Below are 13,560 nucleotides of genomic sequence, written 5' to 3' on the forward strand. Positions count from 1 at the left end.
CTTTTACTTCATTTGAGTAGTATATATTGGCTCAAGTTTGGGACCATACGAGATCGTACATATAGATCGTATTACGAAAAAAAAATTCGTGTTGCATTATCAAATGTTTTTGTCTTTCCGAGACTATAGTTGTTGCTAAATCGGTCCATACAACCCGGGATAATACTCTGGATAAATCACAAGTAGTCACATCTCACCTTGGAAGATTCGTTGGAGGTTTGTGATTGATGCACAGTCTGTGAGTTCTTGAATGGCACAGTCTGCTCTCTGGTGGATGGTGTACATGACTTCATTCACACATTTGAACATGTTTGAAAGAATTACGGATCATTCATTTGACGCATTGATCTTCATTATGCTATTATTGACAAAAGACGAGAAATAGGTTGTATTGCCACACCAATGTGGGTTTTAAACCATGACCAACATTCAAAGAACCCTAGCAAGTTTTACACAACTTTGTTTTGATTTCCGTATTGAAAAGAGATATTCAAAACGTCTGTGCTCATTTGGAAAAAAACGCTGTGTGTGTCGCCCCGGGTGATGCTTGTGAAATATGCCCCTGTGCGTTTGGCACGTGCATCTCGTTCTTTGGCGACTCGGGTTATGAAATGCACCTCCCGGGCCAAATAGTGAATGCAAACAAAAAATGTGGGTTTTTTAGGACGTTATTTCAATTGCTATAAATTTGACTGCATAAACTGGGAACATGATATTGTGGTTTTGGGTCATGTATGACCATTGTAAGCTGTGACACTTACTGTGTTTTCACTGTGGAGTTGAACCATTGCTTCCACTGGTCCTGAAAGAAAAGGACAAAATTAAAGACTTTACAACGCCTCAATTATGAACAACTAAAAGTCACCTTCACAAGATATACATACACTAAGTAACGATATCTGTCTAAAAGCTATCGAAGTGATTTGCCTTGCCTTCAGTAACACTGTTGTAGCCTCGGCCAGTCAGCACCTGGAGTGGGTGGCCTAACCTTCAGTAACACTGTTGTAGCCTCGGCAAGTGAGCACCTGAAGTGGGTGGCCTTACCTTCAGTAACACTGTTGTAGCCTCGGCCAGTGAGCACCTGGAGTGGGTGACCTTGCCTTCAGTAACACTGTTGTAGCCTCGGCCAGTGAGCACCTGGAGTGGGTGGCCTTACCTTCAGTAACACTGTTGTAGTCTCGGCCAGTGAGCACCTGGAGTGGGTGACCTTGCCTTCAGTAACACTGTTGTAGCCTCGGCCAGTGAGCACCTGGAGTGGGTGGCCTTACCTTCAGTGACACTGTTGTAGCCTCGGCCAGTGAGCACCTGGAGTGGGTGACCTTACCTTCAGTGACACTGTTGTAGCCACGGCCAGTGAGCACCTGGAGTGGGTGGCCTTACCTTCAGTAACACTGTTGTAGCCACGGCCAGTGAGCACCTGGAATGGGTGGCCTTATCTTCAGTAACACTGTTGTAGCCTCGGCAAGTGAGCACCTGGAGTGGGTGGCCTTACCTTCAGTTACACTGTTGTAGTCTCGGCCAGTGAGCACCTGGAGTGGGTGGCCTTACCTTCAGTAACACTGTTGTAGCCTCGGCCAGTCAGCACCTGGAGTGGGTGGCCTTACCTTCAGTAACTCTGTTGTATCCTCGGCCAGTGAGCACCTGGAGTGGGAGGCCTTACCTTCAGTAACACTGTTGTAGCCTCGGCCAGTGAGCACCTGGAGTGGGTGGCCTTTATAAACAGATGTGGCAGCCAGTAGAAGAAGAGTCGCAGCAGCCCGACCGTGATGATGATGAAGAACCACACGACAGCTGTCTTCAGTGTATGGGGCCTAAACCCGGAGATTTCCTGTGACAGTGAGTGAGTGAGGACATTTTACAAGACAGAAAGTACTGAGTTTGATACTGCGATGTTTGCTGCCGGAAGAAGTGCACGGTGGGTATGTCTTATCGTCTTGAAAGACAAACTGTGGACGAGCATGGCGTGCAAACGCCACTGCTAATGGCACCAGTATGTTGTATCGATAGTACTGTCCAATGACCCTTTTGAGGACAATGTGCAGTGGCGTTCTGGCCGCCATAGTAATCATGACCCAAAGCATTACCGACCCACCCCTAAATCTTTGATGTTGCCTCACGTTGACGTTCGTTGGCACGGCAATGCCTATCCAGGGAGTTAAGAGAGAATCTGGAACATCTGAAAACATCACACGAGACCATCGGCGATTCCCCCAGCTTCTACGCTCTAAACACTGGCTAGAATGTGACGATTTGGTAACGGTAGTACAACAGGCGATCACTGAGCAGGCGAATTAGCTGCATGCAGCGCTAGGATTTTGTTTGGATAACTTTTTTTCAGCTTCAGCTGCAAAACAAGGTTAAATCTATGAGCCTAAATATTATTTTGGGAGGAAAACACATTGCATCAATGTTTTTTGTGGCAGAAAGATCTCTTTTCTTTACATAAGCATAATTATTTTAAAAAATAAAATCCGAGGTCCCCAAAATATGAAGTTGTCGGTTCCTTAGGACGATCATTAACATTTCGTGTCAACAGAAATCTGTTCTACGTTATGCAACTCATAGACTGAGACACATTGACCATATGACTACGTCTCGCTGAAAACAAGGTTAGATAGATAAAGAGCATGTCACCACTGTCTCTGACCTCACATAATGAAGGGACACAGTCAAAGATAACGTATTGAACAATGTGAGCAAGCCTCTGGCTGCAATCGGCTTATTCCGTTACCTATATAATACTTCGGGCAGCAATGGCGTAGTGATATTGAAATATTTACTGTAAACCGCATACCGATTGATCTCCGCAAATATATAGTTCGTACAACATCACGTCCGATTTGAGAAAAAACACCTCATTTTAATAGAAAAAATAGACAGTAAAATACATTTTCGATATCATTCAGCAAGGGCGACGGTCGCGGCAAGGTTCTATTGTGTAATGTGATAGTTTCTGATGAATCCTGTTCAATATGGATTCCTCACCATCATAGCCGAGATAAACTATACACCATTGTGGTGAGCTGAGTGTGAGCATAGATATACTGAACAACAAAAGTTCCTGTGACATTGACTAAGATTTAATGCTATGTTTATGTTTTTCACCAAATCTGAAAAAAATCTGTTTGCAACAGATAAAAGACTCCTGTTAGTGTTCAGATGGTTTAATTTGCCATACTGACTTCAGAAAATGCGTGATTTCATAAAAAAACCCAGAACATGCCAAAATGTCAATTTACAAATCAATAGCGTGTGTGTCATCTTCGTCTCATGGGGTGGAGCAGGCGTCGCACAAAGTCCTGGGGGATATCTGTCCATATCTGCTGGAGCATGTTTTGAAGTTCCTGGTGTGTCTGTGGAACACGTGGTTGACGTCGAAGGCGCCGATCCATCTCATCCCACGTGTGCTCGATTAGTGAGAGATCAGGGGAGCGAACCGGCCAGGGGATGACATTCACGTTGTTTTGTTGAAGAGTCCCCTGTCTTGCTGTAATCCCACCCCATACCATAACGCTGCCGCCCTCGAACCGATCTTCTTCCATGACACAATGATTGACGTAACGTTCACCTCGACGTCGGTACACTCGAATCCGTCCATCGCTGTGGCTGAGGTGAAAACGAGACTCGTCAGTGAATAGAACTTGTCCCCATTGCATGGCCGTCCAGCGTGGACGCTGTCTGCACCACTGTAGACGTGCTTGACGGTGGTTTCCTGTCAAAATGGGACGTCTGGTGGGTCTTCTGGCGACAATCCCTGCACATCTGAGGCGACGACGCACGGTTTGTGAAGATATTCGTCGAAGGCCAGGGATGCTTCTTGCAGTATCTGTTGCCGGCTGGAATCGACTTCGTATGTGTATTGTTCGAATCCAATTGTCTTGTCGATTAATGGTTACGCGTGGCCTGCCACTCCGAGGATGGTCTTTGACTGCATTCGTCTGTTGCCAAAGTTGCCATAAACACCAATTGGTGTTTCTGTGGACGTTAAATTGTCTTGCAACATCACATTGACTCGATCCTGCTTCAAGCATACCAATGGCTCGCAGACGCTCATTTTCGGACAGGCGTGGCATTTCGTATTGTTGAATAATTGCGTAATTTTGTTTTTTTTCTGAGTAGTTGTTGTAAGCACGATGCTACACAATGCAAATGGAATCCCGTTAACGCACATGTTTTTATTTCCATTCTTGGGTAGTGAAATGCATGGGGCTTGCATAAAAGTCCACTTTTGCATGGAATCCATGCTTTTCTGCAGCAGTTGCGTGTTTGTGACTTGATTCCATACATGTACTACAATATTGAAAACCAAACTTTACTTGTTTGAAAAATACACTAAAATATTGGTGTCACAGGAACTTTTGTTGTTGAGTATATATGTAACTAGCGTCGTCTTGGGACTACACTTGTGCACTTTGTGGCTCGGCAACATATCCTCAGATAACGCATAAGCAAATAAACTGGAGCTATTTATTTAAACAGGGTGCTGGTGTTGTTGGTTTGTTGCGGCAAAAGTAGACCAGTCCAGAGTACATATAACAGTATATATTACAGATAAGATGATACACTGTACTGAACAACCGGTCAAAAGAAAATATACACACATGTTTGATAGTGGTGAAACAAGAAGTTGTTATTCGGTGTTGATGTATTTGATACGGGTATCCTGGGCGATTTTACATTCATCATGGCAACGAATGTCTCACAACAGGTACCTGCACATGACATCTCAAGGGTTTCAATTTTACAGTACACAGTTGTCATCGTATCCCAAGTGCGTGGATCGATGCTAACGATGTCAATCACAGGATTGGCTGGTCCAGACTCGATTATTTACAGACCGCCGTCATATAGCTGTAATATTGCTGAGTGCGGAGTTAAACAACAATCTAACAAACAAACATACAGTACACAGTAATGAGCAGTAAAGTTTGAATTTTCAAGTGAATACTTCCTTTTGTCCGGCAGTGTATAAGGTTATCAGGCGAGTGTTTGGGTATGGTACATTGCTATATTTAGAATAAACTTTGTATTTAGCGAACCTTGGCTTGAGTCTGATTTTTAAAAATGAGGTATCAATTTTCCAAGTATGAAATACGAGGTATCGATTCCAAAGTGAGACGAACTCAAAACCTGAGTGTTTATTCCTTATACAGGATATTTAAACATCCCAAAAAACACTGGCGTGATCATTTCTTTATCGTAAAATGTCGTTCTCCTGTTCTGTCTTTGAAAAAGTATTGATTTCTCATCTCTCAGAAATTGTATCTATAAAATGCAAGTTTTCCTGGAATGCGCGCATTAACATGTTAAAGAGGCACTATGATAACGTCAGGCACATTATGTTTCCAGGTGTGTATTCTAGCACAAAAATAGTCAGTGACCGTACTACTATTACGTTACATATGTCTAGTGTGTCCTTGACGTAAATATTGTTTGTTTGTTTCTTTCCATTAAAATTGAAGTGCTCTTGACATGAATGTGTTACCATCTGATCCTCCTCCTCTGGGTTGACATAGAGTCTCCCAGCCTTCATAGGCGGTGGCCCCGTCTGTGCCATCGTCAACGCCGACCCTGCAACGACGACACGGAGACAGGACATAAATAACTCGAGTTATAAGGAGTCACAGTAAACAAAAATAGGGATGGAAAAGACTAACGGCGAGGGGAAAAGATTGTCAATGAGGTGAATAGAAACAGAAGAGGGATTTAAAAAACCCAAAACACTATAGTATTGCGATAACCAACTGTTAAATAATGTCCATTCATGGAGTGGGTGTAATGATTGGCTGCATCCGTCAGAGGAGTTAGTGAGTGAGTTGGGTTTTACGCCACTTTAAACAGTGTGTCAGTTATACCATGGCGTGTCAATATGATGTGGGAGGAAAGCCCGAAGTGATGCAGGACATACAACTTTGGTGAAACCCACGAGCACGGCCTTCTACTGACAAACCTAGAAACATAATGAGGGCGAATCTATGATAGAGCCCACGATCAAAAGTTTCTGAAACGCCAAATGAACCTAACTCTGCTCCTAACACGACTGGACCACCAGGACACACACACAACCTCCGGATGAGCTGCTGGTTAACGTGGTGGTGAAAGAGACTATTCGATTTCAAACTTAACTACACTTATAACAGCCATTGTCGGAGTCCCTATTGCCACTACACACCGCCTTCTTGGTACAGTGAGTAGAGCGTCTGCCCGGAGAGTAGAAAGTCGGGGCTTCGATCACCAGCTGCGTCATACCAAAATAAATGGAGTTCCCATGTTAAACACATGCATGGTAGCTTGCACTATAAAAACTGTCTCAGTACAGACTAGTACAAACAGCCACACACACACGTGCATGCATGTCGATATGTAGGTACAATAATCTTGAACACGACACTGAACCCCATTTCCCAGTCACCTATTTCCAATGATCATTCCTAAACCTCCGTCAGGCCCTCTCTCAACCGTGAACCACACTGGTGCCCAGGGGAGTCCCCAGAATCCCATTCTTATCGCAAAAACTTCCCTAAATGGGGAATCGGGTGGTCACAATGTCGGACCCGGCAGACCTGATACCATCACACCATAGCGGCGGGGATCAAACTCATGTTTACAACAGGTTGCAATGATGCAAGGGTACAGCTGGAGTGTTGCTGACGAAGGGGTAGACATCAGACAATGTATATTAAACAGCTTCTGTATTGTTGCTTCTCCTGATTTCGACAAGACCAGAATCGACTGTTCAGAACCCAAGATTTGGACACAAGCACAAACTTGTATAAACGCGGCCATTTATCAAATGGATTTGTAAATTTCTCTCGTTATGAATAGAACTAGTTCCTAGTTGTCTGCAGTTGCCTCCCTTGGTCGAGCCAGAATCCGATTGGAATCCCAAATTTGCTCGGATTATACTGCTTGGTTTGTTTGCATCATATCCGTGTTTCTTGGTTTCACCAAAGTAGTAAACGTCTAAGACCAGCAACACTTTGAAATGTTCACTTTTGAAACTGAAAACTGCCCAATGTTTCTATGTGTATACTTACACAAACGCAAAACCATTTTAAGTCTTGTTTTGTAATTATTCCTTGCCTAAGTGGGAACATGAAGCTGGGGTAAACAATGACATGTCAGCTTGGTCTCAGACGTGTACCACTTCAGTGAAGCCGAGAAACATGATCTGGGCGAATCTGGCATGCCAACACACTAGGGAAATGTAACACGTTTTCAATGCTCTACCAACAATACACAACTGTTCAGGGAATATTGCATTTCGGGGTCGTAAGTTTGTTGTCACACTGTCTCGTCTCTCCGGGTCACACAGCTCTCTGTCTAGAAAATGGTCTTCATTAATCATCATCATCATCATCAAGATTTGTATGTTCACGGCCACTACGAGAAGAAGTCAAATTTCGTTCACTGACAGAAATGCTAATATGCTTTTATATATTTCTGTTTCCTGCTCTGAAGTATGGTACATCTCTCATATATTTTCTAAATTATTTGAAGCACACTATCAAACCTTTGTTTTATATTCAAAGATTAAAGTAAAAGTATATTAATACAAACGTCGTTTTGTGGAAACCTGGTCGAGGTTTGTGAAATGGGGAGGTGTCACAATAGCGACCTTTGCTTCGCTTGGGTCCAAAATCAAGGGGTGAAAAATGGGTCGCTCTGGTGAGGCAACTGTCGTTTTGACCGATGTTTTCTTAGGAGGGAACGATAGGGAGATACGGAGAGCGTCTAAAAATACAAGAGAAGCACGTGTTGGGCGAATGTAATGAATTTAAAGACATAGCACATCGAGTGAGGTTGGTCTCTCAGGAGTTGGAATCTGACCTCTCGGTGATTTTTATCACATTCCAACCAAATTCACATTCACAAGAACTAACCTGAAACATCTTGTTAAAACATATGATCATAAATGGATGTGTTGAATTGTCATTCACTGCCGATAATCGGGCGAACCAGATTTTGATCAAGCACTGCAAAGACCTCCATGCATCGGTAACGTACTTACATTTATTTCAGAATTTCCATTTCGATAAAAGTCTTCCTACAAACCAAAATGACGCCCTCCAATACAGTTAAGAAACGTCCAGTTATACCTTGCATAACACGTCATTTGGTTTAGAATTGAAACTGGACGACACTATAAATGACCAAGATTTGAGAGTGTGTTAACTGTGTAACAAATTGTATATGGAAGATGAGAACCATTTTACCCTTGTTTTTACCCCTGATCCATTAGGAGTTGTTATATACCAGCATAATGCTGTCTCAATCCTTCTTCATGTATTAGGGCGGTCAGGTAGCCTAGTGGTTCAAGCGTTCGCTCGTCACGCCGAAGACCCGGGTTCGATTCCCGACATGGGCACAATGTGTGAAGCCCATTTCTGGTGTCCCCCGCCGTGATATTGCTGGAATATTGCTAAAAGCGGGTAAAACCATACTCACTCACTCACTCTTCATGTATTAACATGCTCATGTCCAGTAAAAGTGAAGATAACTTAAAGAATCCTGCAATTCTATACATAAGTCTACAGAACTAAGAAAAGCCGTGATAGGACAAAATAACATTGTCTCTCTGTTGTAACACTATGTGATATGGGCCGATGGCCTACACACTTTTGTGAATAAAGCCGACTGGACTCACTTCGACGTCGCTAGACACGACCACGACTATCAAGTGTAAAGTGTGAGGTGAATCGTGACTCATCGGAAAAGGAGACTCGTGACCCTTGAAGATTAGCACAGTTTGGACGTTGAACACCATTGACGTCTGTTAGCAGTATCACGGTTTGTTTGTTTGTTTGTGCGTGGCGCTACTGCGTTAGGCACGTGCCAGCTATAGGATGTGTTTTGATGTTACGTTTTACAAACAAAAACGTTCTTGCATAGGATGTTTGTCGTCAACACTGATCTTTATTCTAATACTTGGTATCAACATTTATATTTCATGATCCCAAACAGTTTTTTTTTATAGAGTATATAAGTCAGGATACCGGACAACTAGAACATTTTTCCAGGTCCCCACGAGTTCGACACAACGAGGATCGACAATATTAATACATATAATACACACAGGAAAGAACACAGACAACGAAAACATATATATTAAATAAAAACGTATTGCAGCACTAGCAGCCATTTCAAAACCGATTAGTTGTACGGAGACCGACATCATTTCGGGCTTTCCTCCCATACGTGCTGTTACATTTAATTCATTAACTTTAACAAATGCAAGTAAACAATGTTTTAAGTCAACATCGGCCAGTAGGAGAATGCCAGTTGAAGTAGGTCATGCGTGTTGACGCACACTGAAAATCTTTTTCGTAATACAATTTATTAATGGTCTCAAACTTAAGCCAAAATATATAAGGACAAATGTTACAGCTATATTGATGATGTTACGTCTATGTTCATGATGTTACAGCTATATTCATGATGTTACAGCTATATTCATGATGTTACAGCTATATTCATGATGTTACGGCTATGTTCATGATGTTACAGCTATATTCATGATGTTACAGCTATGTTCATGATGTTACAGCTATATTCATGATGTTACGGCTATGTTCATGATGTTACATCTACATTCATGATGTTACGGCTATGTTCATGATGTTACAGCTATATTCATGATGTTACAGCTATATTCATGATGTTACGGCTATGTTCATGATGTTACAGCTATATTCATGATGTTACAGCTACAGTCATGGTGTTACAGCTACATTCATGATATCACTGCTATATTCATGATGTTACAACTATATTAATGATCTTATAGCTATATTCATGATGATACAGGTATGTTCATGATGATACAGCTATATTCATGATGTTACGGCTATGGTTATGACGTTACAGCTATATTCATGATCTTACAGCTACATTCATGATGTTCAGCTATATTCATGATGTTACGGCTATGTTCATGATGTTACAGCTATATTCGTGATGTTACGGCTATGTTAATGATGTTACAGGTATGTTCATGATGTTACAGCTATATTCATGATGTTACAGCTATATTCATGATGTTACGGCTATAGTCATGATGTTACGGCTATGTTCATGATGTTACGGCTATGTTCATGATGTTACAGCTATATTCATGATGTTACGGCTATGTTCACGATGTTACAGCTATATTCATGATGTTACGGCTATGTTCACGATGTTACAGCTATATACATGATGTTACGGCTATGTTCTTGCTTGAGCTACGGTTCTTTATACAGCCATATAAATAGAAACAGTATCGCGCCCTGGCCGAGCTAGTGTTGTTTCATACCCATACACTCTCAAACACCATCGGTCAGTGTTTAGCTGAACCAGGCCAAATACTATTATTTGTTTGTCTGATTATTGTTTAATGCCGCACTGAGCAATATTCCACCAATTTGACGGCGGTCTGTAAATAGTCGAGTCTCGAACAGACAATCAAGCGATTGACATCATGAGCATGCATCTACGCATTTGGGATACGATGATATGCATCACCCGAATCAGCTAGCCTGACCATCCGATCCCGTTTAGTCACCTCTTTCAACAAGCATGGGATGCTGAAATCAATTCTAACCCAGATCTTCACATGTCCATTTGGCGTTGCAACCCCGAAATACAAACACCATCATTGTAGGCCATAATATAATTTTAACATCTTTCTCGATGATATCTATTCATTGACTACACTAAACCCATAGATACACATCTCCGTGACCATGTCACAATCACAACTGCGTTCTAAGAGTTCTCAGCAACGGGTTCCTCTGAAGAACAAATCCAATTCTCACCAAAAACAGATCTTCACCAAATAAAATCCAGAACTGCACCCTGATAGAGCTGGATTAACTTAGACAGCGATAAACAAAAGTATTACATCATAGAAATGTTTCCCAACCTACCTGGTGTGGAGGACGCCTCACGATAACATGTACACGGAGCTGTGGCGATAACAGACGTGACCTACATTTACAACAAACACGTCAAACCTCATTCGCCGGGCAACTTAATGTATACACCCATGTTTGATGGTGGCTAAACATAAAACAAACAAGAACTAATTATTCGATGGTGTGTATCTGATACAGGTACTCCGTTGTTGGCCTTACGTTTGAAGTGTTTCAGCGACTGTTTTCAGCCAAAGTAACGTCTTTATAACGTTTGTATTCTTTAAGTGTATACGTTCTTTTGCCCGTCAGTTATATGACTTATCCAGAGACAATTATATATTTTATGCTGTTGTTGCATTAAGTGTTTAAGACGTCGCCTTATGCCTAAGCAATTTCGGCTGACCTGTCCCTCTTTTGGACTCCTGTGTGTGAGTAGGGTACACATATCTATTGTGAGTTTGGTGTTCACATAATTTCTGTTTTTGTATTGATATGATTTCTATTTTCTTATATTGATATGATTTCATTTATATCCTTGGCTGCTCTGTTTAGATACGTTCGAGTAGCTGTCCATCTCTCAGAAATAGAGTTTGTTTGACCTTCGCTATTGCATCTTGGCTTTAGGAGATCCATGACAGATCTAACTGCAATTCTTGTTTTGACCTAGCCCGGGCTGGGGCATGGTCTTGACACGTGATCAATGGTTTCAGCCTGATTGCAAGATGAACAAACCTTGTCCTACATATATTTTATGCTGTGTCTACCTTTTATACGACCTTACCCAAGCTCAAGGTTTTACTTGTGAAAACACATGCACCTATCATTGTTGGTCAATCGGACAGGGGGAGAAATTCGCAGTCATGCGACTTGCCACCAGTGTGCTATGTTGTTACACCCGATAAAAATGAATGAACCTTGCTGTGACCCTTGTCTCACAACAGCTGAGGACAATGCAGACATAGTCAGGTTTAGGTATATTCTGATATACATTTGTTTATGTATGTAGAACGAGCGACCACCTATAGTGTTTACATTATTGTATCTGCTTCGACCCGCCGGATAACGGTTTATCTCACCTACCCCGCACACATTAAATGAGATTACCTGTACTGCCTTCACGAACACGGCGTTATGGTCTGTATGTGTATGAGTATGTGTGTAGAGGGCCCCCGCATAGAACGTCACCCCCATGCCAAGACTGTCAAGATACGTTTGGTTGGTTTGTTGTTCAACGCCGCACTCAGCAAAATTCCAGCTATATGACGGCGGTCTGTAAATAATCGAGTCTGGACCAGACAATCCAGTGATTAATATCATGACCATCGATCAACGCAATTGGGATCGATGACATGCATCAACTAAGTCAGCGAGCCTGACCACCCGATCACGTTATTCGCCTTTTACGGCAAGCATAGTCGCGTTTTACGGCAAACATGGGTCGTTGAAGACCTATTCTACCCCGGAATCTTCACGGGTCAGATAAGTTTGGTGCTTAGTTAATTGAGATTGGGTTCTTGTTAACAATGGAATTTGTGTCATCCGTTTAAAATTCAGGAATCTCTAAACCATTGAAGTATACACAACTTTATTTTGCATATTCGTATCCATTAGATTAATCTGTTTTATCGCCAATATGTTTTCGAGTATTAGTTTCAAGGTAGTGTGAACTTGTGCCTACCCATATTTATATTGATCAGATTAAATATTTAGCTCAACCGGATCAAAGGAAAATTTTAGGAAGATGTCTATCACCCTGATTGAATTTATTCATAGCATTAACATGAAATTAAAACCAAATTGTGAAATATCTTAAGATTTTCCTTCGTAGAAACCACAAGGTAGAGAGATGTGAAACAGGGATGTGGGATTTTGCTTTGTTCACTGCAGTCCAACATATATAATTGTTTTGGCAAAAAATAATATTTTAAATACATATTTATTTATTTTCTTTCTTTATTTGCTTCTTAGACATCAGGGCCTGGGAGCTGAGATTTCATGCAGATGTTTAGGATCAGCTAGGACCAAAATTTAAAGTATGCTTTTCAATGGTGGGAAATGTTCAATCAAATTTTCCTAAACCTGAGGACATGAAGGACACTCAACTTTCGCCATTGTTGATGGTTTGGATGAAGGACATTGTCGATGGCTTGGGCAAAATGGAATATCAATAACATTCAGCACACTTAGTACCTACCTGGTGGTAAGCAACAGTGCCTTGCCCCGATTATTAGCAATGTAAAAAGATACCATGTTTTTAATTCCAATGACCCACATTTTATCGGCTAAGGAATTAAATTTCAAGAAATGTTTATTTAAAAAAAGCGTTGCTAGGTAATTAAAAAGGAAATTTCATTTATGTAAATATTTCATATTATTGAGTGAATAATTCAACAAGGAATAAAACACGAATTATCACATATTTTATGTTCATATATTATATTGTAATAAAGTGGGGGAATATTTCAACGACAATCAAGACTATCTCACCGCCCTGAAGATACAGGTATCATTGTTATGATCTAAATATAGAAGTTTACTGTTCCCGGAGACAGGATAGTGTGATCGCATCAGATACCGGGCATCAAATCAGAGGAGTATCAAACCTGGAACGTTGGACTTGCCAGGGGGCTGGCTGTTCGAGAAATCTCTTTTCGGATAAAATATC

At 41.5% G+C, this 13,560-nt stretch overlaps 1 protein-coding gene across 1 annotated transcript in view; it reads right to left on the reverse strand.

Annotated features, from left to right (window-relative positions):
* LOC139471647 (polyamine-transporting ATPase 13A3-like) overlaps nucleotides 1-10,928 on the reverse strand; it is a 43,172-nt gene extending 32,244 nt beyond the window's left edge. The window contains exons 1-5 of the mRNA XM_071254057.1: nucleotides 10,908-10,928; nucleotides 5,486-5,571; nucleotides 1,661-1,828; nucleotides 762-802; nucleotides 198-267 (exon numbers count right to left, since the gene is read on the reverse strand). Coding sequence (XP_071110158.1) covers nucleotides 198-267; nucleotides 762-802; nucleotides 1,661-1,828; nucleotides 5,486-5,557 — 351 coding nt within the window. The 5' untranslated portion in view covers nucleotides 5,558-5,571; nucleotides 10,908-10,928. The remainder of the gene's footprint in view (nucleotides 1-197; nucleotides 268-761; nucleotides 803-1,660; nucleotides 1,829-5,485; nucleotides 5,572-10,907) is intronic.
* Between the last annotated feature and the right edge of the window lie 2,632 nt (nucleotides 10,929-13,560).

This window comes from Haliotis cracherodii, unplaced genomic scaffold (assembly GCF_022045235.1).
Source record: "Haliotis cracherodii isolate W230 unplaced genomic scaffold, xgHalCrac1.p SCAF_23, whole genome shotgun sequence".
In the NCBI taxonomy this organism is placed as follows: Eukaryota; Metazoa; Mollusca; class Gastropoda; order Lepetellida; family Haliotidae; genus Haliotis; species Haliotis cracherodii.